This window comes from Rhinatrema bivittatum, chromosome 1, assembly GCF_901001135.1.
Source record: "Rhinatrema bivittatum chromosome 1, aRhiBiv1.1, whole genome shotgun sequence".
Classification (NCBI taxonomy): domain Eukaryota; kingdom Metazoa; phylum Chordata; class Amphibia; order Gymnophiona; family Rhinatrematidae; genus Rhinatrema; species Rhinatrema bivittatum.
Genome location: NC_042615.1, coordinates 238801072 through 238825665, shown reverse-complemented (window position 1 = coordinate 238825665; position 24594 = coordinate 238801072). Strand labels below are relative to the sequence as shown.

The following is a 24594-nucleotide window of genomic DNA, read 5'->3' as shown; positions in this document are numbered from 1 at the left end:
CTGAAAACAAAGTTCTGCCTGCAAGTCTCCAGAGAAGCTGAACACTGAGGCTTTTTTTTTTTTTTTTCACTTTATAACTATGATCCATCCAAGGAAAGAATTAGAGGAAAACAAATAAAGAAATTCTGTAAACTATCCTCTAAATGAACTGGGGAACCGAAGGTGCAACTGCCATCTGCCCTGAGGAAACGGCGTCTCGGGGCAGCTTGCTGCTGCTGAAGGGGGAGAGGTTGGACCACCAACGTGCACCCAGACAGCCAAAGGACGGTAAGTATGAAAATAAACCTGAAATTAAAAATTACAGAGGACTTACCCCAAACAAGCAGACAGAGAACAGAAGAGAAAGAGTCCCTGCCAAATCTGTCTGCAAGCCTTAACAAAAACTTTTTTTTTTTTTTTTTTTAAAGTTGATCCATACCAAAGAAATAAGTAAATTAGATAATAAAGTGACAGAAGACTGAAACATTCTCTGTTCAAAACTATTGGGGAACCGCAGGTGCCATGTTCATCTTCTGGAGTCAGAGTAATACTGAAGGTTTACAGAGGGCGCACCAGTTATGAGGGACCGCCCTCTCAGTTTTTGCTCTGACTCCATCTGCTGGAAGGGGGACATAACCCACAGTCTGGACTGATCCTGGTACGTACAGGGAAATAGTAGTTACAATAAAAAAATAATGAGAATAGCATGTAAAAGAATGGCGTGTTTAGTACCTTAAAATTAATTTTAAGATAATAGTTTGATTTTTAGGATGCTTTATCTAGCCATCTGCTGGAGACAAAAGAATACTGGCAGGCTGGTGTCAGCATAGATGCATATAAGGAGTGACATCACCAAGCCTGTTCATTTATTTATTTACAGATTTTTTTATACATCTTCATCTGCTGGTTGGGATAAACAACCCATTTGTCTTGCCTGGACTGGTCTGAATGAAGAGGAAATTGGAGTTTTTTCTGATGGACAAAAGATAGGAAAGTACAAACAAAAAAAGATTAGGATTGTAGAGAAGGGATTCCCCATCTTTTTATGAAGACGACCACATAACTTTCAAAATCATTGACAAGGCTAGATGAAAATTTTAATGACCTCTCAGCATCTCCCCTTTTCTCTCCCCAATATTTCCTCTCAAACCTTTCCTTTTCTCCATTCTACCTTTACCCTTTCTCCCCAATATTTTTTCTCTGCACTCTCTCATTCCTCTTCACCCAGTCTTACTTCTTTCTCCCCTCTTCCAACAGCAACTCCCTTTCTTCATCACCCTCCCTGTCCCTTTCTCTTTTCTTCCTTCTCCCCTCCTGTCAATTATACAGTTCCATGTGCCTCCCCCTCTTAGCAGCAGCTTCAGTGGCAGCTTTGGCCTTTTTTCCCCCCAACAGCAAGTTTCGAACTTCTTCCATTGCAGTTCCAGTGGCTACTCTGCCCCCCCCAAAGCAGTCACTCGGGTCTCCTTCCTCTGGTGGAAGTCTAGTGGTGACTGTTTTGGCAGTGCATTCAGTCTCCCTCCTTTTACCAGCAACTTTCTAAGTCCTCCTGAGGTGTAGGCATGTAGTCATGGCTGCAGCATGTATGTGCATGCTGCTCTTGTACTTTTTTGCTGCATTTTTGGTCCAGGCACAGGTCCTGTGTATGCACCACTGTTAGTCTTCAAGGGGGAGGAGATGCTGGAAAACATCATGGGCCTGCAGCTGTGTTTTTGAAATTAGGGTAAAACTGATTTTTACCTTTACAAAACTTGGAAATGTATCCATGAAAACTGGTTTAAGCTGAAAATGGAGGACCCTATCCATCATGAAGCCTATGTCTGAATTCCTCTCAGATTGGCCTCACCATGCGATTGGGAGAGGGCTGTCTTTACAACAGCTGAAAGTTGGGGCTTTCGGTATGTTATAATCAGTTTCAAACACTTTGGAATGCTTCTGCTAGTATTACTTTGCAGCTATATAATATCCTTTCTACAAAATTTAATATCAACCTCAAAAAACTTCCCTAACATGCAAATAAATAAATGAACAGACTCACCAGTCAGCCTATTGTTCTGTAACTCTGTATACATGTTGAAAGCTTTTGCATAAGCACCATACTGCAAGAGGGAAATAAACTGTTCAGATCCAGATACCATAGGAAGATGGAAATTTAAACATTTCACACTTCAGCTTTTACCTTCACCATTCCTCTTATCATGGCACAAAAGGAAGGCGCATTTCGTTCTGTCATCAGATTAAATATCCTCTCTGCATTGTTGTTCTGTCTTATAGCAAAAGGAAAGAAAATGTTGGACATTAGCTACAAGGGAAAGTTGTCTTAGGAATTGCCACTTCATTGGAATAGTGATAGTCTTTTAAAAGAAAATCACAATTAACAGTGAAACAAAACAGATTCCTATGCTATTTAAGCAAACTGGGCTCCAAACTTCTCATGAATACTGCAGACAATTTCTCATGCCATATTTTAAAAGTAAACTCATTTGGTGCTTTCAGGATGTGACAGACAAAGCGTTATCAGAAAGCAGGACTTACTGTTTTTGTGCTCTGAAAAATAACCAAAATACATTTCACTAAAACCACAAGCAAGCATAAAATCTTAAAAGTGACAGTAAGCAGACATTCTGAAATTTTTTATATTCAGTGTCAAAAAATTAACAACTTTTCATGATGTAGTTCTGCAAATGTAAATCCTTACTGTGTATACATCTATGAGCCCAATAGTGTCTTTGCAGCATAGAGAAGTACACACAAGTCGAGACTGAATACTCCATCACCATTATCTTATGGGGGTTTATTGGTTTTTATCATCACTTCTGAATCTCTCTAAGGTTCTTCCCCACTGCCCTTTTATATTGTGGACTAGTGGGAAAGTACCAATTGATTCTGCTTTCCTTTTTTTTGTTCTTTGAATGTACATATGCTTTAATAACTTTATTCAGGATCTCTTTATATTAGCTGTAAATACAAGCAAGAAGGAAAAAAAAGAAAAAAATGAATTGCTAAAAGGAAAATTGGTTCTTACCTGCTAATTTTCGTTCCTGTACTACCACGGATCAGTCCAGAGTATTTGTCTCCATCTGCTGGACAGGAGGCTCAACCCACGGTCTGGACTGATCCGTGGTACAACTTACTGAATATGCTCTTTTCCTGACACTTATTTCCTTTGTACATGGGCTATTGTTACAAATGGGTAGAAAAGGTCTGAATGGGCACCTGTGTTCTTTCTGGTGATAGTCTCATAGCAGACGTACCACTTAAAGCAGAAGTTCTAAACCCACTCCCCAGAACATACCAAGCCAGTTAGGTTTTCAAAATATCCACAATGAATATGATAAGAGATATGCATGCAATAGAGGCATTACATGCAAATCTCTCTCGTATTTTTGTTGTGGATATCCCAAAAACCAGACTGGCTAGGTGTGTCCTGAGGACCCAGACCTAAAGAATTCAAATAGTTAAAACAGATGCTTGCCCAGAGTAGCGAAAAATTGTGAATACTTTGCCAAAGAACCCTCATTTCTATATTTCAAATCTTGTATCTTGTACAGAAATAATCTACTCCTGATGAGAAGTTACAGGTTTGGTTATGTTTCCTTTGAAGAATCAAGAGTTACATAATTATTTTATATTTACAGTACTGCTGTATGGCTGAAAAACAATTCTTCCAAAACTTTGCAGCCTTAACTACTAAAAATTGTGCTGGGAACATTGGGTATATTCTTTATTTCTGTGTATACCTCCAGACACCAACAAAATCGGATGCTCTGCGCAGCTGACCCATCCGTCTTTTCTGATGTTCCACCTGGAAAAGATTTGTTTGTTAGTTACAAATGGGTACTCAACAACTTACTGAAATTACATAAATAAGAAAATTACTCCTTACCTGCTAATTTTTGTTCCTGTAGTACCAAGGATCAGTCCAGACGGTGGGTTATGTCCCCCGTCCAGCAGATGGAGTCAGACAAGGCTTCGAAGGGTGCTGGCATGAGTACATGTGCACCCTTCTGCAGGAGCTCAGCATAGAGTATATCAAAGCCAAAAACAAGCTAACAAGGCTGGATCAAGTGTAACAATCATAAAAAAACACTAGCCCAAATGAGGCAACTGGCGCCAGAATTGAGAACAGACTCGCAAGTCAACAGGAACTAGAAAGAAATTGGGCGCAAACGCCCAACAGGTATAAGAAAGCGAGGTGCGGTGGAGATATCGAGCAGGTATGGTAACAAGAGTCGGGCGTCTGGACTGATCCTTGGTACTACAGGAACGAAAATTAGCAGGTAAGGAGTAATTTTCTTTTCCCTGTATGTACCAGGATCAGTCCAGACGGTGGGATGTATCAAAGCTTCCCTACACTGGGTGGGCCCTTGAAAGCCCTGCTCGAATGACCTTGGCGCCGAAACACCCCGTGGACGATGAGGGTAAATGCAATCTGTAATGGCGCGCAAAGGTATGGAGAGACTTCCAGGTCGCCACTCTACATATCTCTTGTGAGGAGACGGACTGTACCTCGGCCCAGGAAGCAGCCTGAGAGCGAAGGGAATGTGCCTTAATCCCCTGTGGAGGCTCCCGACCTACACCTATGTACGCTGAGACTATAGCTTCCTTGAGCCACCTGGCAATCGTGGTCTTCGAGGCTGGGGAACCCTTCGTCGGTCCCAACCACAACACAAACAAATGGTCGGAGACTCGAAAATCATTTGTGACCTCCAAATAGCGAATGAGGATCCACTTGACGTCCAAAGAACGCAGGTGCCCCAAATCCCCCCTTTGGGAAGGAGGGGAGCTCGACCGTCTGATTGAGGTGAAAAGATGAGATAACTTTAGGAAGAAAGGAGGGAACTGTGCGTAGCAAAACCCCGGAATCCGTGAACCGGAGATAGGGTTCCCTACAGGAGAGCGCTTGGAGCTCCGAGATGCGGCGCGTGGAACTTATGGCCACCAAGAAAACAGTCTTGAGCGTGATGTCCTTAATGGAGGTGTTTCGAAGAGGCTCGAAAGGAGGACCCGCCAGGGACCAAAGAACCAGGTTAAGGCTCCAAGAAGGAAACGGATCCCGAACAGGAGGCCGCAAGTGTTTCACTCCCTTGAGAAAACGGGCGATGTCCGGTTGTCCCAATAGAGACGACTGGTCTGCATACTGGAGAAGCGAGCCCAGGGCAGCGACCTGAACCCGCAGGGAGTTGTAGGCGAGTCCCTTGTCCACTCCGTCCTGGAGGAACGCCAGGATCTGAGGAACAGAAGCCCTTGAAGTATGAGTATCATGCGCTGCACACAAAGCCTCAAAAACCTTCCAGACCCGCACGTAGGTAGCAAAGTCGGGGTCTTCCGGGCCTTAAGGAGCGTCGAAATTACGGCTTGAGGGTATCCTCTGCGGCGGAGACTACGCCGTTCAAAAGCCAGGCCGCAAGACAGAAGCGTTCTGCCTGGTCGAAAAATACGGGGCCCTGGCGCAGCAAGCGTGGGAGATGAGCCAACCGAACCGGGCCGTCCACCGCCAGATGGAGTAGATCTGCAAACCAAGGGCGCCGTGGCCACTCAGGAGCCACCAGGATGACGGGTCCCTAATGACGCTCTATTCTCCGAAGAACCTTGCCCACCAGAGGCCGGGGGGAAAAACGTAGAGTAGAACTTGTTCCGGCCAGGGGAGCACTAGAGCGTCTACTCCGTCCGCTCCGTGCTCTCGCCGGCGGCTGAAGAATCAAGAAGCCTTGGCATTGAGGGACATTGCCATGAGGTCCAGTCGTGGTGACCCCTAGCGACGCTGAAGGAGAAGCGTGGCTTCGGAGAGGGCCCACTCCCCGGAATCCAGTTGCTGACGACTCAGATAGTCGGCCTGAATGTTGTCTATGCCTGTGATGTGTGATGCCGCCAGGCGCGCTACGTGCTTCTCCGCCCACGACATGAGGCGGGCGGCTTCGAGCGAGATGTGCCTGCTCTTCGTGCCTCCTTGGCGATTGATATATGCTACGGTCGTCGCGTTGTCCGAGAGGATCCTCACCGCTCGATTCCGGACCAAGGGCAAGAACTGAATGAGGGCCAGCCGCACGGCCCTTGTCTCCAGGCGATTTATCGGCCAGGTCGCTTGCTCCTTCGTCCACCACCCCTGGACAGAGCTGCGGAGGCATACCGCCCCCCAGCCGGATAGACTGGCATCGGTCGTAACCACCACCCAATCCGGGGTCTCCAGAGAGACTCCTTGGGCCAGATGAGGAGGATGCAGCCACCAGCCCAGGCTGTCTTTGGCGATCTCGGGAAGAGGAAGCACCACCTGGTAATCCTGAGACACTGGTTTCCAACGGGAGAGAAGAGCTGCTTGCAGGGGCCGAAGATGCACAAAAGCCCATGGGACGAGATCGATCGTGGAGGCCATGGAGCCCAGGAGCTGTAGATAATCCCAGGACGTGGGATCTGGTAACACAGAAAAACGCTGTACTTGTTCCCGGAGGGATTGAGCCCTGTCCGGGTGTAGGAAGACTTTGTCCTGAAGCGTATCGAAATGTGCTCCCAAGAAATCCAAGCGCTGCGAGGGGATGAGGGAACTCTTGGCGAAGTTCACCACCCAGCCCAGGGACTGGAGCAGATGGAAGACCCTGGAGGCCGCCGACTGTCCCTGGGAGAAGGACTTCGCTCGAATGAGCCAGTCGTTCAGGTAGGGGTGGACAAGGATTCTCTCTCGCCTTAGCGCAGCCGCCGCCACCACCATAATCTTCGTAAACGTCCACGGTGCAGTCGCCAGCCCAAAGGGGAGGGCTTGAAACTGGAAGTGTCGGTTCAGGATCTTGAAGCAGAGACACCTCCGATGGGCCCTGAGGATGGGAATGTGCAGATAGGCCTCTGTCAAGTCGAGAGAGGCAAGGAATTCCCCTTGGTGTACCGCCGCAATCACGGACCGTAGGGTCTCCATGCAAAACCGGGAGACCCGTAGAAACTTGTGGACCTCCTTGAGATACAGGATTGGGCGGAAGGAGCCGTCCTTTTTGGGAACGACGAAATAGATGGAATAATGGCCCGAGCCCACCTCTCCAAAGGGGATGGGCGCAATGGCACCTAGGCTCAGGAGCCTGTCCAAGGTCTGTTGTACCACTCTTCTCTTGAGACTCGATCCGCACAGCGAGAAGATGAACCGGTCTCGCAGGCGGCGGGCAAACTCCAAAGCGTAGCCGTTCTTTAAGATGTCTAGGACCCACTGGTCCGAGGTGATGCGAACCCACTCCTCGTAGAAACGTGAGATCCGTCCCCCGGTCCGCGGCATAGAGGAGTGGGAGAGCGCGGCATCATTGAGCGGTCTTGGACGAGCCCCCTGAGCTGTTCCCTCCCGGGCAGGCCTGCAGCCACGAAAGGAACGGGGCCAGGCCTGGGACCTGGAAGATGGAGTCCGATGCCCCTGCTGTTTGTAATTGCGGTAGCGACGTTGCCCCCGGGAGCGAGATCTGGAGGTAGTGAAAATCCTGAAATTTCACTGACGGTCTTCCAGGAGTTTGTATACCGGATTTTCACCCAGGGACTTGAAGAGTTGGTCAAGATCTTCCCCGAAAAGGAACCTGCCCTTGAAAGGAAGGGAACCCAGGCTGGACTTGGAGGAGGGGTCCGCCGACCAGTTGCGGAGCCAAAGGAGACGTCGGGCGGAAACCACTGAGACCATGGAACGTGCCAGGACGCGGAACAAGTCATACAAGGCATCCGCCCCGTAAGCTGTAGCGGATTCCAGCCGGTCTGCCTGTCGTGCCTCTTCAGGTGGTAAAGCCTGCGAGGTGAGCAGCTGCTGCACCCAGCGGAGGCTAGCCCTCTGCGCCAGGGAGCTTCAGATGGCGGCCCGGAGACCTAGAGCTGAGACCTCAAACACCCGTTTGAGGTAGACCTCCAACTTTCTATCCTGCGTGTCCCACAGGGCCGTGCCACCCGTCACCGGTATCGTCGTTCTCTTGGTTACCGCTGTCACCGCCGAGTCTACCTTCGGGACCTTAATCAGGTCCAAAAATTCCTCCGGTAGCGAATAATGTTTTTCCATGGCACGGCCTACCTTAAGTGAAGTCGCAGGAGTATCCCACTCCCTGGTTAGCAACTGCAGAAAAGTGGGATGGGTAGGAAAAGCCCGGGAGAGAGGACGTAGACCGGCAAGTAGAGAGTCCTCTTTCTTGGCGGATGAGGTGACAACCGGGACCGGGGGTGCTGGAGGGTCGGTTGGAGGATCGAGATCCAACTCCTGAAGGATCTGCGGGATAAGGTCGTCAAGCTCCTCCTTCCGAAAGATGCGGAGGACCCGCGGGTCATCACATTCCAGCTGGGCCTCGGATGGTGCGGGGGATCCCCCCCCCGGATCTGGCAAGGATCCCGCCCCCCCCCCCCCAAGCGGGGGTGGGCATGAAAAAGGACCTGGAAGCCCCGAGAGGGCCCCGCCCACCCCCGCTGAGCCCTGGGTTGCCTCCGCAATCCGGGGCACCTTGGCTGGAGGTGGGTCCGGATGGAGCACCAGGGGAACCTCCAGACAGTGCAAATAAGCATTGTGCATCAGCACAATGAATTCCGGCGAAAAGGGTGGGGAACCCTGGGGGGGGGGGGGGGGGGGGGCGCGATGGGTGGCACATCCGGGGGTCCCTGGGCCCTTGAGTCTCCAATCGGGGCAAGAATCTGGGGTTCCCCGCCATCGGAGTCCTCTCCTCCCTCCCCTGATGGAAGCTGAAGCTGCCTGGCAGAAAACAAAATGGCCGCCGCTCCCGCAATAGCGGCAAAGGGGCCAACCCCAGACATGCTGATTGCGCAGAGTCGCGGGAAGGGAGGGGATCCAGCGGCCCGGAGGTGCCCTCCCCACCAGGGAGGCACCAGGAACAAATCCCCTCCCGCGAAAGCCGCACCCCCGGCTCGCCACAGGCAGAGCAGCGGGACGGCCGCGGCATGGCAGCCGGGGGGGGAAAGCCGCGTGGGAGGTAGACGGAGAGGGAGGTTACCGCGGGAAGCAGGGACAAATCCCAGCGCTTCCCCGAGTGCCCCCTGAAGAGCAGCAGAGGAATGGTCCCTCTCTGCTGCAGCGGCCTCGGGGAATGAGTGCGGGGGGGGGGGGGGGGGGGGGGGGGGGGGAGAGGCTGGTACCACCAGCCAGGGCCGGCGGAAGCACTAGGCGAACTAGGCAGTCGCCTAGGGCACCAGCTTCCCGGGGGCGGCACTGCCCCGGTAAAATTAAGAGAGCCGCCGCCCCCCCCCCGATAAAAATAAAACAGCCGCTGCCGGCAGCCCGCCCCAAAAGACCCATCTGACCTCCCCCAGCGGTTCGCGTGGCTCCCGGTCCCTCCCGCTGCTCTTTCTTCCCTGCTGCCTTTGCCGCCGAGCTATCAGCACGTTCAAGCCCAGCGGGAACGGCAGCGGTGCAAAAAAAAAAAAAAAAAAAGCTGTTGCATCCGCGGCTGGTCTTCTTCCCGCCCCCCCCCCTTTGAACCGGAACAGGAAGTGATGCGCGAGAAGAAAGAGAAGTGCTGCATGAAAAAATAGCGGCGACAGCAGCATCGGCCCCCGAGCAACTGAAGCAGCCGGTAATCGGGAAAGGAGAGAGCAGCACGAGCCTCCTGCGGCCGATGGGATTCTTCCTTCTTGGCCTGCAGGGGCTGGAGGAGGAGGAGCAGCTACCGTTTGTGCTGGGGGGGGGGGGGGGGGAGGAAGTGAGTGAGAGAAAGAGAGAGAAGCAGCCTGCCTGCCTGCGTGTGATTGAGAGTCTGTGTGTAAGTGAGAGAATGTATTTGATGGAGAGCATGTGTATGTGATTGAGAGAAACTGGTCAGAGAGCTGATGTATGTGTATATGTGAGAGACAATGAAAGTGACTGCTCAAGGAGATGACTGATGTGTGAGACAGTCAGGGATGTGTGTGTGTGTGTGAAAGAGAGAAAAAGCATGGAAGTGAGAACTCTGGGTATGTGAGAAAGCATGGGAGTAAGAAGCCTGGTGTGGGGGTGTATGTGAAAGAAAGCATGGGAGTGAGAGACTGGTGAGTGTGTGTGTGTGTGTGTGTGTGTGAAAGAGAGAAAAAGCATGGAAGTGAGAACTCTGGGTATGTGTGTGAGAAAGAAAGTGATTATGAGAGTGAGAAGCCCATATATGTAAGTGGAACACGGGAGTGGGAAGCCTGTGTGTGTATGGCATGAGAGAAACTGTTCAGGAAGGTGACTGGTGTGTGTGTGCCAAAGACTGTTTGGGAGATGATTGGTGTGTGAGAGACAGAAACTGGTCATGGGGGCATGACTGATATGGTGTGTGTGTGTGTGAGAGACATGGGCATTAAGGAAGAGGACCATGAGTATAGAGCTTAGCCACTACTGCTGCTTCTGGTGTGTGCTACAGCCTGCATGGAAGAGGAGTAAGAGAGCTGCTGGAGGGGGTAAGTAAAGATGGCTTTTTAAGTTTATTTTTCTTGATTGACTGCCATTTTAATTATTTAATATTATGTGATGTGTCTGCTTTTTTTGTTTGAGCAACAAGTATAGCTTTGGTTTATGTTTATTTTATTTATTTTTATTTATTTATAAAAGAGTTTCTATACCGTCGATAAGACAAATCATCTCAATGGTTTACATGGCATAAAAATGTCAAATAAGTGTTCTGTTATAAATACAGACTTCGTTATTTTCATTAATGCACAATGTAAGTTAATTGTGTGTGTGTGTGTGGGGGGCGGCATAGCTGACGTTTCGCCTAGGGTGCCTAATACCCTTGCACCGGCCCTGCCACCAGCGTTCCCCAGCCACCAACCTTCGGAACCTAAAAAGCAAAAAACACAGCCCCAGCAAACTTACCCGGAGACTGGATAGGAGAGAGGAGAGGGAGAGACTGTAAACAGCCCTGCCTGCAAGCCTCGCAGTCACTCCTCCCACTGAAACTCTTTTTTTTTTTTTTTTTTTACAAGAAGTTAAAACAACTTTAAGAACAAACTTGATCCAGCCTAAGAAAAGTAAAGAGGAAAACCAAAAGAAATCCTTCAAGAAGGGGAAGCACCAGGTTCCCCTGCTCACATCTGCTGGAGTCAGAAGTATACTGAGCTCCTGCAGAGGGTGCACATGTACTTATGCCAGCACCCTTCAAAGCCTTGTCTGACTCCATCTGCTGGATGGGGGGACATAACCCACCGTCTGGACTGATCCTGGTACGTACAGGGAACTTACTGTGTAGTCACAAGTATGGTACCAACCTCAAAACCAATATTGTACAAGCAGAAATTAATAGAGCCACTAAATGCAGGTCACTGCAGTCTAAAATCATGCAACAGAAATGGGATGACAATTCTGAGCTGCATACTCCAAGGCCACAGTCATCAAAAGTGCAAACCTGGGGGGGGGATGAAGAGATGGCACTGCCTGTGGAACACGCCTTAAATAATACCTCACACAAAAAGGAAGGCTAAGATTAGGGAGAACTTGGTCTTCCGATAAGGGAGAAGAAACTATCAGCCCCGGACTGACAGTTTCTTCACTGCCCTGCCGACAATGCCGTTGGAATGAGCAGCCGCTGCAATAGCTGAGGTAGAGCGGACCTCGGAGTTTCTGGCTGAAGGAATATCGCTGAGTCCAGGCGCACCTACAACGCCTTCACCACCGTTTAACAGTTTGTCGGATAGATGACCCAACTCTGCAAGCCTGACCAGTGTTGTGATACTGGGGGAAGATCTTGGGTTGAGGAGCCCTGAAGGAGTAGGGGCGAAGCCCTCAGCTGCGATACCAGAGGGCCCTAGCTGGGCCTTAGGACTGACCGGTTTATTGGAACCTGCTGGAGCTGGAGATGGAATCTTAACCCATATGGGATCAGGAGAAGGCGTCCCGAAGGTATGCTCTACTTTCAATACACCCTTGATTAAACCTTCGGTGATAACTATGGACTCTTTATGGACTGCTTTGGTCTCTTTAGAGTCAGCTATTTCGCCATTAACAAATATTACGTTGTACATTAAACAATGCATTCCAATTATGGATAAGACTTAACTCTTTGGATAAGAAGGTAGAACAAACAGATACTCGGCTAACAATTGTGGAGAATCTTCAGCATGACTTAGTAATGTCAGAATCAATACATAGAAAGTAGTTTGAGAACACTGAAAATGTTTTGAGAAAAGTTTAAATTTTCCTATACTCAACTTCCCATGTGTTAAATTGGTACCTCCTATAGATTTGTTTAAATCTTATTTAACTAAGATTTTGGGTTTTTCACCTGATAATATACCTGTAATTTCAAAAATTTTCTATTTGCCTAAAGATCAACAGAATCAAGATTTTTCATTGATCAACAATTGCCAGAGCAATCGGTGAACTTATCTATTTTAGAGATGTCTTTAGATACTATGGTAACAGATTGAGCTATATTACTGGTATCATTTACCTTTATTTCTGATTAAAAAAAATACTGTATTAATATTTTTCTTGCGAAAACGTTCTGCATTATTGTATGGCCAAAAAAATTGGATTTACCCTGATCTAGCAGGGGCCACGTAGTTAAGGAGGGAAAAGTTTCTAGAAATGAGAGCTGAAGCTTTAACATGTGGAGCTAAATTTTCATTGATTTATACATGTAAATGTTTAATATATTATTCCAATGTGAAGTATGTTTTCCTTGAACCTATACAACTAGGAGTGTTCCTGGACGCACATTCCTGAAGAGATCCCATATTTATGGAGTAGGTGCTAGAATTAATGTCTTGGGGTAGTCACAGGATATTCTCTTTAATTTTCTCTAATTTTGATTACACTTGCCTCTCCCGTTTCCTTGATTTTGGAGAACTCATGTTTGTTTTTCTTTTCCTTAAATGAAGATATCTGATTCAAGTTATTTGTTATATATTATCCATATTACTGTACAAGAGGATTCTTGTGACTATTGTTGAAAATAATAAAAAAACAATTTATTTTTTTTAAAGTGCAAACGGGACCTCAACTACAAATCTAAACATATCTGACCTTGTAAATGCTTAGAGACAGACAACACAAGGGTGGGAAAATTGGTTCTTACCTGCTAATTTTCGTTCCTGTAGTACCACAGATCAATCCAGACTCCTGAATTTTGTATCCCCTTCCAGCATATGGAGACAGATAAAGTTTTATTGAAACTGCTATATAACAGTGTGCCAACCTGCACTCCCTCAGTATGGAACTGTATCCAAGACAAGATGGCAAAACCAAATCAACTAATTTTAACTGGCCACTCATATGCCCATGGCCAAGAGGATGGTGACACTAACATATCATGAAAGAACTCAAATTAAAAAAACCAAACAAAAACCCAGCATAGTGACCTGCTAATAACTCTGCATCAATGCCAACATAACTCTAAAAACGAGCAGATAACTTCCCCCTTATACTATGTGCGAGTGTCTGGACTGATCTGTGGTACTACAGGAAGAAATATTAACAGGTAAGAACCAGTTTTCCCAAAAGACTGCCTGGGCCCTCATAGAATGAGCCTTAACCTGTAGAGGTAAGGGCTTTCCTGCCTCTATGTAGGCTGCCTTGATTATTTCTTTGATCCAGCGGGCCATGGTCGCCCACGAGGCTGCTTCTCCTTGTTCCTTCCCTGCTGTGAAGAACGAACAAGTGATCTGTTTTGCGCACCGGTTCCGATCTTTCCAGGTATCGCACCAGGAGTCTGCAGACATTCAGGTGGCGAAGAAGACGTGAGTCTTCAGAGTCCTTATGTTCATCCGGAGCTGGTAGCGAGATGGTTTGGTTCAAGTGAAACTCGGAAACCACTTTCGGAAGGAAGGAGGGTGACAGTGTGCGGTTGTATGGTTCCAGGTGTGAACCTAAGGAACGGTTCCCGACAGGATAGAGCCTCTAGTTTGGAGATGCGACGAGCTGAACATAATGACAGCAGGAATGCAGTCTTCAATGTTAAGAGGCGTAGTGACAGACCACGTGTTGGTCTGAAGGAAGCCCCAGCTAGGAAGTCTAATACTAGATTGAGATTCCATACATGCACCGGCCACTTTAGGGATGGTCGGAGTTGTTTAACCCCTTTCAGAAAGCGGGACAAGTCCAGATAGGTTGATAGCCGGATACCATCCACTTCTGCTCTGAAGCAGGCCAGTGCAGCTAGTTGGACCTTGAGGGACTTGAGTGACAACCCCTTCTTCATACCATCCTGTAGGAAATCCAGAATCATGGGAATCTTGGCTGTCCGCGGGAGAATCCCACGGTCCTCACACCAGGCTTCGAATACTCTCCAGATCTGTATGTATGACTGGGATGTGGAGAACTTGCGCGTTCGGAGCAGAGTGTCAATCACGGCCTTTGGGTAACTGCGCTTCTTCAGGCGAATCCTCTCAAGGGCCAGACCATAAGAGAGAATCGAGATGGATCTTCGTGGAGAATCTGGCCCTGCCGGAGAAGGTTCCTGTGTGGAGGTAGGCACAGAGGGTTCCCCGAAAGGAGTCTTTGGCATGTCCTCGTACGATGGTAGTCTTGGCCAATCCGGGGCCACTAGTAGAACTAGTCCCCTGTGATGTTCTATCTTGCAGATGACCCTGCCCAGTAGTGGCCATTGGGGGGGGGGGGGGGGGGCGGGAAGGCGTACAGTAAGTCTTCCTCTGGCCAAGTCTGGACAAGAGCGTCAATTCCTTGGGATTGTGGCTCTTGTCTGCGGCTGAAGAACCTGGGGACTTGGGCACTGAGACGGGTGGCCAGTAGGTCCATGGCTGGGAGGCCCCAACGATTTACTATCAGTTGGAAAGCTGTGGTCGACAGTGTCCACTCCACCGGGCCCAGGCTCTCTCTGCTGAGACGTTGTCTTTTCCTGCGATGTGGGAGGCAGAGATCCCTTGTAGATTTATCTCCACCCATACCATGAGAAGGTCTATCTCCAGAGACACCTGCTGGCTCTTGGTTCCTCCCTGGCGATTCTGAGTACTCTTTCCAGCGAAAATGCTGCCTCTTAAAAGCCAGGCTGCTGGACAAAAGCGATCCGCCTGCTCCGAAAAGATGGACCCCTGGCCTAACAATCCCTGCAGGTGCCCTAATTGGATGGGACCATCTACTGTCAGCTGAACCAGTTACGCAAACCATGAATGGTGCGGCCACTCTGGCGCCACAAAAATCACTCTTCTTGGATGTTGCTCAATGCAGCATAACACTTGGTCTACGAGAGGCCATGGGGGAAACATGTACAACAGAAGTCTCGTCAACCAAGGTTGAACCAGAGCATCGATTCCTTCAGAGCCGATCTCTCCTGCGGCTGAAAAACCTGTCCGCCTTGGCATTTCCTCGAGACGCCATGAGATTGAACTAGGGCTTGCCCCACCTGTCCCGAATGAGGAAAAAGGCCTCCGCTGACATCTACCATTCCCCCGGATCCACCTACTGCCATTCCAGTGTGAGCACTGAGAGGAGAGCACTGAGAGGAGAGGATCACCTTGCTGGTGGCTGAAAGGAATCAGTAAGTTTTTTGCTTGGGACATTGTCTTTTAAAAAAGTATTGGGGCAAAGTTAACTATTTGGGTATATTATTTAGTGTGTTTGTGCTTTTAATAGTCAGTAAGGCAGTGAATAAACAAGTTAGATTGTATTTTTAAATAGTCAGTCAATAAGGCAGCTAGTAAGCAGTAGGTAGTGTATTTTTAACAGTCTGTAAGGCAGCTAAATAAGCAGAACTGAGTGTTTGTATTAAAAAAAAACAAAAAACAAACACACAACCCCCCCTGCCCCCCAAAAAAAAAAAGTAGCCAGAAGCTAGAATAAGCTAGGAGCAGTGTATACCTAAGTAAAAAAGGTTGAAAATGTCAACTCAGTTACTCACCTTGGAAAGGTGTTGAGGTAGTGTGATTTGGTTCGAATAGGTACCAACATTTGTTAATCAAGAGAGCAGTGAGTCACTCTGGCTGACTAACTGAAGTTAGACTGTTTGTATGTGGGCACCAACGACATAGGAAAATGTGGGAGGGAGGTTCTGGAAGCCAAATTTAGGCTCTTAGAAAGCTTAAATCCAGAACCTCCAGGGTAGCATTCTCTGAAATGCTCCCTGTTCCACGCGCAGGTCACCAGAGGCAGGCAGAGCTCCGGAGTCTCAATGTGAGACGATGGTGCAAGGAAGAGGGATTCAGTTTTGTTAGGAACTGGGGAACCTTTTGGGGAAGGGGGAGTCTCTTCCGAAGGTATGGGCTCCACCTTAACCAGGGTGGAACCAGACTGCTGGCACTAACCTTTAAAAAGGAGATAAAGCAGCTTTTAAACTAGAACAAAGGGGAAAGCCGACAGTCGCTCAGCGGCGCATGGTTCGGAAAGAGGAATCTTCAAAGGATACTAATGATGCATTAGAGTTAGGGCACCCCGACAGTGAGGTTCCAATAATAAGAAAAGTAGTCCAAGTGCCTGCAACTAAAAACTCACCTGAGCTAAAAAAAAAGTCTAATTTATCCCTATCAATTAAAAAGCAAAATGAAAATACAAAACAAAAAACAAACTTTGAAATGTTTGTTTGCTAATGCCAGAAGTCTAAGAAGTAAGATGGGAGAATTAGAATGTATAGCAGTGAATGATGACAGACTTAATTGGCATCTCAGAGACATGGTGGAAGGAGGATAATCAATGGGACAGTGCTATACCGGGGTACAAATTATATCGCAATGACAGAGAGGAGCACCCGGGAGGCGGTGTGGCGCTTTATGTCCGGGATGGCATAGAGTCCAACAGGATAAACATCCTGCATGAGACTAAATGCAAAATTGAATCTTTATGGGTAGAAATCCCTTGCGTGTCGGGGAAGACTATAGAGATAGGAGTATACTACTGTCCAACTGGTCAAGATGGTGAGACGGACAGTGAAATGCTAAGAGAAATTAGGGAAGCTAACCAAATTGGAAGTGCAGTAATAATGGGAGACTTCAATTACCTCACAAAATAAACGTCGCATAGATTATAATTTTTTAGATTTTTTTATGTGCATAGAATTTATCTGGAACAGTGGACCATCATAACACCCTTGGTTTTTTAGGCAGTGAGCCACACTTTCAACCTTACAGGGTCATGTTTAATCATCGGTCCATTAAATGTCTTTTGTCTTCTTTATTCAAATATTCTCTTTCTCCTTTTTTATTCTTTTTATAATTAGTAAAATCCTTTGCAATAAATTTAAAGACGGAATTGCCTTACTTGTGCGGAGCGCCGCTGCGCTTCCGACCTTTATCTCCTGTGCCGCCGCGCTATTATCTCCAGCGCTGTCGTGCTTTGTAGGCGAAGAATACTTCTGGGTTTTATGTTGAAAGGATGAACTTCCGATTGAATGTGCTCACACACTTTAGAGCTCCTGCAGTCCGACGTACGTTTCGCAATTTGCGCTGCTTCAGGGACTGATCGGGAAGTTGTAGGGTCTAGGCTTGAAAAAATGCAAGGTTAATTCCCGCCGAGATAGCTTCGATATTTAAATGCTGCTATCCAGTTCATATGGTATTTAATACCTATGGAGATAATAATAGAACTAGTACCACACATATAATATTTTTGCACAAGTACTGCTTAGCATAAAAAAGCACTTTTCCCCATGGATTACATTTCCTTCTTACCGCATTCAGCCGCCTAATTCTCTTGTCGGCGTTGTGCTGAATTGCCGCGAGATCGGGCATGATTTTATAGGATCACCATACTGCACCTGTGTGTGTTGATTTGACAGGTGTGGATTCACATAAAGTGAATCCACTCGATTTCTTTATTAAGACCACCAGGGGTCACTGTGCGCAGTTGAAAAATCCTCTGTCTGCACTTGAAGAAAAGGTACTAAATAAAGGTTTAAATTTTGTGCCAACTCAAAGACATGATCCATTTCAGTTCCGCTGTGACTTTCACAAATTTATTCGACAGCTCCAAAGAAAAATCTACTTATCTCAATCTCCTACAGTAAGTCCATCATTAGCCATTACTCCCATTGTGAAACTTAAATCGAAATGGAGTCCACCTCCACCAGGAGATGCAGCCATCAACACTTTTTCCACATTGGTGTTGCATGAAGTTGAAAATATAGAAAAATCACAACATCATTCCTACTTTAATCTCACTAGAGAAGAATCCCAGGCACTACATCAATTACAAGACAGACGTGATATAGTAATAAAACCAGCCGATAAGGGAGGTGCGGTTGTAGTAATGAGTACTGAGGCATACACACAAGAAGCACTACGCCAACTTTCAGATAGAGCATTTTATCAAGTACTGGAAGCAGATCCCACGGATTGCATACAAGCGGAGGTATTACGCATAGTAGAGCTCGGTTTCCAACAGAAATTCCTCACAAAGAGTGAATGTGATTTCCTCATTAATAAACACCCAAGAATCCCAGTATTATATATAGTACCAAAGATTCACAAAAATCTGCAAACCCCACCTGGAAGACCCATCGTCTCGGCGAAAGAATCCGTTTTGGAACCCATTTCTATTTTTTTGGACAAACTACTACAGCCATTCGTGTCACAATCATTTTCATACATTAAAGATACATCTCATATGCTCCAATTCTTGTCTACAGTTACCTTATCCAATCAAAGTCTGTTGGTCACCATGGATATTGAGTCGCTATATACAGTAATCACGCAAGAGGAATTGCTCACTGTAATATCAATGGTCTTAAAAAAACGCCCATATCCTCAACGGATACCTACATCTTACATCATTGAGTTATTGCATCTAACGTTGAGTCATAATTACTTCTCTTTCCAAGATAAATTTTATCTACAAATTCGGGGAACGGCTATGGGAGCCGCCATGGCACCAGATGTAGCGAATCTATTTGTATCAGCCTTTGAAGACCAATATATACAACAAAACCCATGGTCATCATCTTTGAAACATTGGAAAAGATATATAGATGACGTGTTCATCATATGGGAAGGATCGCAAACCTCCTTATTGGAATTTCATGCTTGGCTTAACTCACAGAATTCATGCCTAAAATTTACTATAAATTTCCATCATCAAAATATATCATACTTAGATATCCTTATAACTAAAAACGAAGATTCTGTAACCACCACTCTGTATCGCAAACCAAGTGACCGCAACAATCTTCTAAGATTTGACAGTTTTCACCCTGCCACATTTAAGTTGAATTTACCCGTAGGACAATTCATGCGAATAAGACGAATATGTACGGACAATTTTGAATTCAAAAAACAGGCCCAAGTATTAGCAGATAGATTCTTGCAGCGAGGATACCCTTTATCCAGTGTTAAAAAAGCTTATCGCCGAGCCCTCTATTCAAACCGGGATTTTATGTTCTTGCCAAAACAGCGTGAGAATTCGAACCAGCAGACCCTGGTGATAAGACATACATTGGCCACCCCAATGATTAGTAGAGCCATTCGGAGACACTGGTCAATCCTTCAAGAAATCCACCCAGCATTCAAGGAACCCATTTGGATAGCATATTCTCGAGGCAGAAATATAAAAGATCAGGTGGTCCATTCGAGTTTCAACGAACCGGTGAATATACCGGACCCCATCATAGATTGTGTAAATTGTGCTCATTGCGCTTTAAAATCTCCACAGACAACTATCACACTACCTTCAGGTCAGATAGTGGGGTTGCCACAAACATCATGCAGATCTTCCTTTGTGGTATATGCTATCATTTGTCCATGCCCACTGATTTATGTGGGCATGACTAAACGTCCGTTTAGAATTAGACTAACGGAACATAAATGTTGTCTAAACACTGACCGGTTGGAGGAACCTTTAGTTGTACATTTCAAAGAACACAATCACAATTTTCTAGACATTAAATGGACAATTTTAGAAGTTATTCACCCACACTGGAGAAAGGGAGATCGAGTCAAGAAACTACGCCAATGTGAACAACGTTGGATTTTTCAACTGCGCACAGTGACCCCTGGTGGTCTTAATAAAGAAATCGAGTGGATTCACTTTATGTGAATCCACACCTGTCAAATCAACACACACAGGTGCAGTATGGTGATCCTATAAAATCATGCCCGATCTCGCGGCAATTCAGCACAACGCCGACAAGAGAATTAGGCGGCTGAATGCGGTAAGAAGGAAATGTAATCCACGGGGAAAAGTGCTTTTTTATGCTAAGCAGTACTTGTGCAAAAATATTATATGTGTGGTACTAGTTCTATTATTATCTCCATAGGTATTAAATACCATATGAACTGGATAGCAGCATTTAAATATCGAAGCTATCTCAGCGGGAATTAACCTTGCATTTTTTCAAGCCTAGACCCTACAACTTCCCGATCAGTCCCTGAAGCAGCGCAAATTGCGAAACGTACGGACTGCAGGAGCTCTAAAGTGTGTGAGCACATTCAATCGGAAGTTCATCCTTTCAACATAAAACCCAGAAGTATTCTTCGCCTACAAAGCACGACAGCGCTGGAGATAATAGCGCGGCGGCACAGGAGATAAAGGTCGGAAGCGCAGCGGCGCTCCGCACAAGTAAGGCAATTCCGTCTTTAAATTTATTGCAAAGGATTTTACTAATTATAAAAAGAATAAAAAAGGAGAAAGAGAATATTTGAATAAAGAAGACAAAAGACATTTAATGGACCGATGATTAAACATGACCCTGTAAGGTTGAAAGTGTGGCTCACTGCCTAAAAAACCAAGGGTGTTATGATGGTCCACTGTTCCAGATAAATTCTATGCACATAAAAAAATCTAAAAAATTATAATCTATGCGACGTTTATTTTGTGAGACAAGTGTAGTTCGTTGCACTTAATAATTAACTGTTCTTATATAGTAGACTTCAATTACCCCAATATTGACTGGGTAAATGTATCATCGGGACACGCTAGAGAGATAAAGTTCCTGGATGGAATAAATGATAGCTTTATGGAGCAATTGGTTCAGGAACAGACGAGAGAGGGAGCAATTTTAGATCTAATTAGTGGAGCATAGGACTTGGTGAGAGAGGTAAGGCTGGTGGGGCCGTTTGGCAATAGTGATCATATGATCAAATTTGAATTAATGACTGGAAGAGGAACAGTATGCAAATCCACGGCTCTGGTGCTAAACTTTCAAAAGGGAAACTTTGATAAAATGAGAAAAATTGTTAGAAAAAAACTGAAAGGAGCAGCTACAAAAGTAAAAAATGTGCAAGAGGCGAGGTCATTGTTAAAAAATACCATTCTAGAAGCACAGTCCAGATGTATTCCACACATTAAGAAAGGTGGAAAGAAGGCAAAACTATTACCGGTATGGTTAAAAGGGGAGGTGAAAGAAGCTATTTTAGCCAAAAGATCTTCATTCAAAAATTGGAAGAAGGATCCAACAGAAGAAGATAGGATAATGCATAAATGTTGGCAAGTTAAATGTAAGACATTGATAAGACAGGCTAAGAGAGAATTTGAAAAGAAGTTGGCTGAAGAGGCAAAAACTCACAGTAAAAACTTTTTAAAATATATCCGAAGCAGAAAGCCTGTGAGGGAGTCAGTTGGACCGTTAGACGATCGAGGGGTTAAAGGGGCACTTAAAGAAGATAAGGCCATCGCGGAAAGATTAAATGATTTCTTTGCTTCGGTGTTTACTGAAGAGGATGTTGGGAGGTACCCATACTGGAGAAGGTTTTTATGGGTAATGATTCAGATGGACTCAATCAAATCACGGTGAACCTAGAAGATGTGGTAGACCTGCTTGACAAACTGAAGAGTAGTAAATCACCTGGACCAGATGGGATACACCCTAGAGGTCTGAAGGAACTAAAAAATGAAATTTCAGACCTATTAGTAAAAATTTGTAACCTATCATTAAAATCATCCATTGTACCTGAAGACTGGAGGACAGCTAATGTAACCCCAATATTTAAAAAGGGCTCCAGGGGCGATCCGGGAAACTACAGACCGGTTAGCCTGACTTCAGTGCCGGGAAAAATAGTGGAAAGTGTTCGAAATATCAAAATCACAGAACATATAGAAAGACATGGTTTAATGGAACAAAGTCAGCATGGCTTTACCCAAGGCAAGTCTTGCCTTTAAAATCTGCTTCACTTGGGGGAGAGCGTGAAGGAGAAGGAGGAGTGCTCACCCTCCTTGGTTTGTTTCCGGACTTCCGAGCAAAGAACTGGCAGTGGGCGAGGCTGAGTCGCCGGCGGGTGACGTCAGCTGTGCGCGCCCCGACTATTTAACCTGCGGTTGGGCGGTGCCCCGCCGCCGCCGGCGCGTCGCCTAAGCCGCGCGCGCCAAAGGGGTGCGCGGCTTGGACCGGCGAAGGCCGGTTAGATTCTTGCTTTTTAATTATTTATCCGGATGGGAAAGAAACGGAAGGCGAAATTCACCACCTCCTCTCCAGTGCAGCAACATCGCACAGGCCCAATGGACCAGCACGTTATAAGGCGGCTGGAAACGCCACAAGGGGACAGTTTTGGAGGTATGTCTGCATCCTCCTTAAGTCACGGCAAAACATCATTGTCCTTATTGCAGCCATCAGCAGTTGAAACATCTCGAGAACTGGTAGGAAAAGCTCAGGGAAGCACAACAGTGCCTCAAAGAACTGAGAATGTTATTATTTCTATTTCAAATGTACAACAAGCTGCCCTACCAGTTAACTCAGGGCCTGGTCATGATCCGATGGTAATTCCTGAAAATGTTACCCTTGTTGATTTGGGTAGAATGATTTGTAAGCTAGATAATAATGTAGCTAAGATGAATGAATCTCTGTTGGTAGCTATTAATTCTAATAGAATCCAATTAGAAGATCAAGGGAAGAAATTAGAAAAACATCAGGAAGAGATATCTGTGATAACTAATAAGATACAATTGATGCAGTCTTCAGAAAATGTTTTTATTTGGGATAGCATCACTATGCATAAGGAAATAGAGCACATAGAGAATTTATTAAGATCAAAAAATTTAAGAATAATAAATTTTCCCATCACTAGATTACTTTCACCTTGGGAAATGTTCAAAAAATTTCTAAAAGAGTTTTTAATGTACCCTGAGGAGGATTTTCCTAGTATTTCGAAGATTTATTACCTAATTAAAAATCCAACAAGAGGTACAGAGGGGCAAAAAGATAATGTTGATGCCCCATCTACTTTGGGTGTATCAACTTTTCTTGAAGAGTCATTAGATGAGATAAATAATAGAGCCACTCTTTTTATTTCTTTTGTAGCTGAACAAGACAAGGAGAAATTGTTTAAAAAAATTTTTGGATATAAAGATATTATGTTTTGTGGACAAAAGGTGCAGATATTTCTGGATGTGGCTAGAGCTACTCAGGCAAGAAGAAAATACTTCTTGTCCTTAAAAGACCGGGTAATTGCTATTGGTGCTACTTTTTTTCTAAAATTTCCCTGTTTATGTTTAATTAATTATAGGGGTAAAAAATTTGGTTTTGTGAACCCAACACACTTGGAAACTTTTCTATCTGATAAGAGTCAGGCACAGGCTGAGGCATTAAAGGACAATGGTGTGTAAAAAGAAAGAATGTATTCTCCTTCTCCTTATGGAATGAATATTTTCTTTATTTTTTTATTGAATTGTCTCCCCCCTATTATGGAATATGTAACAACTGGAAATGGTGTTAACAATACATATTTCTTATAGTTTTGCTTTTGTTGTAATACATATTTGCTTGTTTCATGATGTTAATCATTGATTGAAAACTTAATAAACAATTAAATTAAAATCTGCTTCACTTTTTTGAAGGAGTTAATAAATATGTGGACAAAAAGTAGATGTAGTATACTTGGATTTTCAGAAGGCGTTTGACAAAGTTCCTCATGAGAGGCTTTCTAGGAAAAGTAAAAAGTCAAGGGATAGGTGGCGATGTCCTTTTGTGGATTGCAATCTAGCTAAAAGACAGGAAACAGAGTAGGATTAAATGGACAATTTTCTCAGTGGAAGGGAGTGGGCAGTGGAGTGCCTCAGGGATCTGTTTTGGGACCCTTACTTTTCAATATATTTATAAATGATCTGGAAAGAAATACGAGTGAGAAAATCAAATTTGCAGATGATACAAAATTGTTCACAGTAGTTAAATCACAAGCAGATTGTGATAAATTGCAGGAAGACCTTGTGAGACTGGAAAATTGGGCATCAAAATGACAGATGAAATTTAATGTGGATAAGTGCAAAATGATGCATATAGGGAAAAATAACCCATGCTATAGTTACACAATTTTAGGTTCCATATTAGGTGCTACAACCCAAGAAAGAGATCTAGGCGTCATAGTGGGTAACACATTGAAATCGGTTCAGTGTGCTGCGGCAGTCAAAAAAGCAAACAGAATGTTGGGAATTATTAGAAAGGGAATGGTGAATAAAACGGAAAATGTCATAATGCCTCTATCGCGCCATGGTGAGACCACACCTTGAATACTGTGTACAATTCTGGTCGCCGCATCTCAAAAAAGATATAATTGCGATGGAGAAAGTACAGAGAAGGGCTACCAAAATGATAAAGGGAATGGAACAGCTCCCCTATGAGGAAAGACTAAAGAGGTTAGGACTTTTCAGCTTGGAGAAGAGACAGCTGAGGGGGGATATGATAGAGGTGTTTAAAATCATGAGAAGTCTAGAATGGGTAGATGTGAATTGGTTGTTTACTTTTTCGGATAATAGAAAGACTAGGTGGCACTCCATGAAGTTAGCATGGGGCACATTTAAAACTAATCTGAGAAAGTTCTTTTTTACTCAACGCACAATTA

At 45.4% G+C, this 24594-nt stretch overlaps 1 protein-coding gene across 2 annotated transcripts in view; it reads right to left on the bottom strand.

Moving 5' to 3' along the window:
* Positions 1–24594, bottom strand: part of PTCD3 (pentatricopeptide repeat domain 3) — a 189088-nt gene that overhangs the window by 109746 nt on the left and 54748 nt on the right. For both annotated transcript variants that reach the window (XM_029592766.1, XM_029592767.1), the window contains 3 exons: positions 3720–3784; positions 2159–2246; positions 2018–2078 (listed from right to left, as the gene is read on the bottom strand). In XM_029592766.1, coding sequence (XP_029448626.1) covers positions 2018–2078; positions 2159–2246; positions 3720–3784 — 214 coding nt within the window. The remainder of the gene's footprint in view (positions 1–2017; positions 2079–2158; positions 2247–3719; positions 3785–24594) is intronic.